Source organism: Elephantulus edwardii, unplaced genomic scaffold (assembly GCF_000299155.1).
Source record: "Elephantulus edwardii isolate Elephantulus edwardi_28Jun2011 unplaced genomic scaffold, EleEdw1.0 scaffold00341, whole genome shotgun sequence".
Lineage (NCBI taxonomy): Eukaryota > Metazoa > Chordata > Mammalia > Macroscelidea > Macroscelididae > Elephantulus > Elephantulus edwardii.
Genome location: NW_006400091.1, coordinates 469,291 through 473,969, shown reverse-complemented (window position 1 = coordinate 473,969; position 4,679 = coordinate 469,291). Strand labels below are relative to the sequence as shown.

General features: G+C 40.2%; 1 protein-coding gene across 1 annotated transcript in view; it reads right to left on the bottom strand.

The window, feature by feature from the left end:
• Window positions 1–3,297, bottom strand: part of ZBTB44 (zinc finger and BTB domain containing 44) — a 34,711-nt gene extending 31,414 nt beyond the window's left edge. The window contains exon 1 of the mRNA XM_006901733.1: window positions 2,229–3,297. Within this exon, the coding sequence (XP_006901795.1) occupies window positions 2,229–3,246 (1,018 nt within the window). The 5' untranslated portion in view covers window positions 3,247–3,297. The remainder of the gene's footprint in view (window positions 1–2,228) is intronic.
• Window positions 3,298–4,679: the final 1,382 nt, after the last annotated feature.

Sequence of the window (4,679 nt, the reverse complement as noted above, 5' to 3'; positions counted from 1 at the left end):
GATTGCAGACTTCAATATGAATTGAAGCTCAATGTCAAGAAAACAAAGATTCTTACCACTGGGCCGATTGGCAGCATCATGATAGATGTTGAAGAGATTGAGACTGTTGAAAGCTTTAGTTTGCTTGGTTCTACAATCAACACTCTTGGTATCAGCATCCAGGAAATCAAAAGATGAACTGCACTGGCAAAGTCTGCTGTCAGAAACCTCTCCAAGGTACTGAGGAGCAACAACGTCAGTCTGGAGACTAAGGTGCACCTGATACGGTCCATGGTCTCTGTCACTACTTGCTATGCTTCAGAGAGGTGGACAATGACTAGGGATGATAGGAGAGTTGATACCTTTGAACGTTGGTGTTGGAGTATTGAATATACCATGGACTGCTAGGAGAAAAAAGAAGTTTGTCCTGGAGAGGGTGAAGCCAGGCTGCTCCTTGGAGGTAAGGATTCTGAAGCTTCATCTGACATACTCTGGACATGGTGTAAGGAGGGACCAGTTTTTGGAGATGGCCGCCACGCTTGGGAGGGTGGAGGGACGGTGCAGGAGAGGAAGACCTCCGATGAGATGGACTGATTCCATCACTGGGGTAATGAATGGGGTTAGATGTGTTGTGTCAGAAACAGTCAGTCTGGCACAGGAGAGAGCAGGGTTTAGGGCTGTTGTACATAGGGTCGCTAAGAGTTGCAAGCGATTTGACAGCACAACATAACAATAGCAGCAGCAGTATATTTTGTTACTTTTCTTAACAGAAAAAGGAACTCCTGGGTGATGCAAATGGCTATGGTGCTCACTCAGATGCTAGGCTACAAATTTGAATATACATCCACTCAGACCTGAAGAAGAGTCTACTGAAAAACCAGCTCTGAAAACCCCATGCAGCACAGTTCTACCTGGACACGTCTCCAAAGACAATGGCAGAGATTAAAGTTATTCAGCAGCACACAAAAGCATGCTAGAACCGAGAGATCTTTCCCTGAAGGATCTTCCCTAAAAAAGGATTTTCCCTAGAGCCCTGAGATACAACATGACCCTGCTAACAATCTGAATTGGGACTACAAGTATGCAACACCACAGAGCAATCATTTCTGTTGTTCAAAGTCACCTACTCCATGGTATTTTGTTACGACAGCCCTAGGAAACTGTGTGTAACTACTAATATACATGTCTTCCCAGATTCTCTTGAAGCTAAGAAAGATCAAATGACAGGTCTAGAGTGTCTTCAAGGGATGTCTGGGAACATCTGTGCTTCACTGATAAAAACGCCAGGCTGAAGACAAAGTAACTACAAGCCAATAAGGATGCAGAAAAAACCCACGAGCTAAAGGATGATCGATTTTATATATTAAAAAAAAGACCTGGAACACTAGCCGTATTGTACAGCCATTATAACACTTCTGTATTTCTTATTTCTGGACATTTAAGTAACAAACATGCTATCTTGCTTTTAGCCATTTTAGAAGGAATTCTGTTATATACAGTTGAAAGTAAGATTAACTGAAGCTAGTGTGCAAGGCTCTTCACATTATGCTCCCCATCACTGTTTTCTGTCTTTCATTATTCTCGATGATGTTTAGGTATTTATGCTTTACTCAAATGTTTTCATACTGAATTCAGTAGTTTTATAAAATATGCAAAATTCTTCCACATTTCGGTGATTTTATAAACAAAACCAAACAAGCAACAACCAACTATACCAAACCATAGAAATGCCATTTCCTCTGCTAGGCAAACAACACTTACTTACTAGAACCAGCTCAAATAGTGTCAATAACCTGCTCTTTCTTATCTCTGGTCTAGCATTTTTAATATTTCATATAATCATTTATTTACACACCTACTTCTTAATTATACCTTTAACTCTGTAGCAGCAGAAACTATTGTTTTCAACCTGTATCCTCAGGCAGATGGTTCCATTTTTAATAAACATGTTAATAAAGAAAAAGAGACTAATCAGATGTTTAAAAAACTGGTACTTCTGCATGGAAAATAATTAAAGATTCTGACTGCATGCCTTTATTTCATTATGATATTGTTCAACTATTTTTCTCTTCTCTAATGAATAACTTGTGAAAAATAAGTGAAGTGCTGTTGGCACTTCAAAAAATCCATCTAATATGTTTCACTCTTCTTTATATTCATATAGGATTCAATATAAAAACTTATCTAACAAGCATTTAAAAATGCTGAATTTACTATAGCATTACAAAAAACCACAAAAAACGTTATACCTATAGAGGAAGACTGTGGACTAATGAGGAGGTCCTCTTGGACTTGTTCACTTCCTGGCACTGTCTGTTGATCACTCAGTGAACTCTGAGATGCACTGATGGGCTGGGACACTTCCTCGTGAACCTCCTCATCACTTAACCTTTCTACTTTGACCTGGACATCTTCTTCAGGACCCAGAGGCAAGGTAGTTTTTGTACTCTCACAAGTCACATAATCAGCCACTCTTCTGTCTGTCTCTGAGGGGCCAGGTAATTCTGAAGTCCGAGTACCTTCTACCTGCTTAACCTTCTCAGGCTGAATCCTTCGATCAATTCCGAATGGAAACGTCCAGGGAAAAGCTAACGAAGAGTCAACTGGTTGATTTCTACTTTCGGAATAGGAAGCTGAAGAATTTAATATCTGGGGTGAACTAGTCTGTGTGCTACACTTCACAGGACTTTCAGGAGACATAACGATGTAGCTTTTGCGCTTCCTCCGAGATTCTCGGCAAACAGGAATGGTTCTTTCTACCACACTGCACTCTGAAGAGACTGGGGAAATGCTTCCATCTCGAGACGTAAAATTGCAGTTAGAACTGCTTTCTTGTCCAGCATCTAGACCCTTTTCTGGTTGGCTGTTGGGTGTATTCCACAAAATGCTTGATTTCATGAACTCCGAACAGGTGCTAGCAACACTAAACATTTGCATATAACTAGCTGCAGCTAGAACATCAATAATATTTTCCGTGTTAATGGACAGAGTAGCTGTGTAAGCATACTCTAAAAGGGGTATGAAGCCAGTCACTGTAACATGATGTAAATCCAACACATTCTTGCTCTCATCCTCTTCTTGGCCCACAAGTTTGGTGCGAAAGAAATCACTGCAAGCTGCTAGTACCACCTTGTGAGCCCGGAAAATTTTGTCCTGGACACGTATAGTGATATCACAGAAATGTCCATCATTTCGCAGCATATTTAGCTTTCCAAGCATCTCCTGGCAGTGGGAAGTGGAGCTATGAGTAAATGTTTTCACACCCATTTTTTTTCTTTCTCTTCTACAGCTTTTCTTCAAAGATGCAAATGAATCAGAAATGTCCTAAAAAATACATAAAATAAAGTATTAATTCGTGAGTTTAGTAGGTGAAATAGATAGTTTAGCTTTGCCTCCATGTGACCACTGTGCTAAAAGAAAGCTGAAAGACGGGACTGAGAAAGGTCAAGGTAGAGAATATATTAAAACACAACCTCTCTACCTACTTTCAAGCTATCTGATTAGTGGAGTCGGTGAGCTAATATTTTAAATCAGTTGCACAGTTCTGAATTATTGTTTATAAATGAAATTATAGAGTACAATAATGCCATGAACACTTCATATTTGATGATTTATTTGATCATCATGATGTCTATGCCAGGTAGGAATATACTATCTTCTACTTAAAAAAAAAAAAAATTGAAATACCTTGCTGAAATAAAAATAGCTCTTCAGTAGCACACTCAGGGTTCAAATCCAGGCAGGGATACCACAGAACCTGTACTCTTAAACTCAATGACTTATTGCCTTTTCAGTATTATCAATACTGGTAATTAAGAATATGATTGGCCTGGATTTCTGTCAGAGACAGTGCGATTGGCACAGAACAGAGCAGAGTTAGGGCTGTTGTACATAGGGTCGCTATGAGTCGCAAGCGACTCGACAGCACACAACAACAACAACAACAAACACCCCTACAAGGCTGAGTTTCCTCAGTGACTCTTCTAACCTCATTGTAGTGATTAAACGTATTAAACAATTGTAAACAATACTGTTAAGTATAATGGAGTCAGAAAGGACTCACAGCTGATTCATCATCATGTTTTCAGAGGCCGTAAATCACATGAGAGGAGATCACTCATCTTTCTCCCCTAGAACAGCTGGCAGATTTGAACTCCTCCCTTTAGAGAGGCAGCACAAGTCCTTACCCACTAGGTCATCAGAGCTCTCTAAATAATATGCTATGGTTATGTGCTATTAAGTCAGAACCAACTCAAATTTGACTCTCTAGAGAGCCCATCAACAGAGAACTGCCAGAAGTCCAAGCTGGGTTTAGAAGGGGTCGTGGTACTAGGGATATTGTAGCTGATGTTAGATAGATCTTGGCTGAAAGCAGGGAATACCAGAGGAATGTCTATCTGTGTTTCATTGACTATGCAAAGGCATGTGACTGTGTAGATCATAACAAACTATGGCTGACTCTGAAAAGAATGGGAATCCCAGAACACTTGATGGTTCTAATGCAAAACTTATACTTGGACCAGGAGGCAGTCGTCCGAACAGAGCAAGGGAACACTGCATGGTTCAAAATTGGGAAGGGCATACACCAGGGATGCATCCTATCTCCATACCTTTTCAACTATATGCAGAACAGATTATCTGGGAGGCTGGGCTCTATGAGGAGAAATGTGGGGTCAAGATTGGTGGACGATTTATCAACA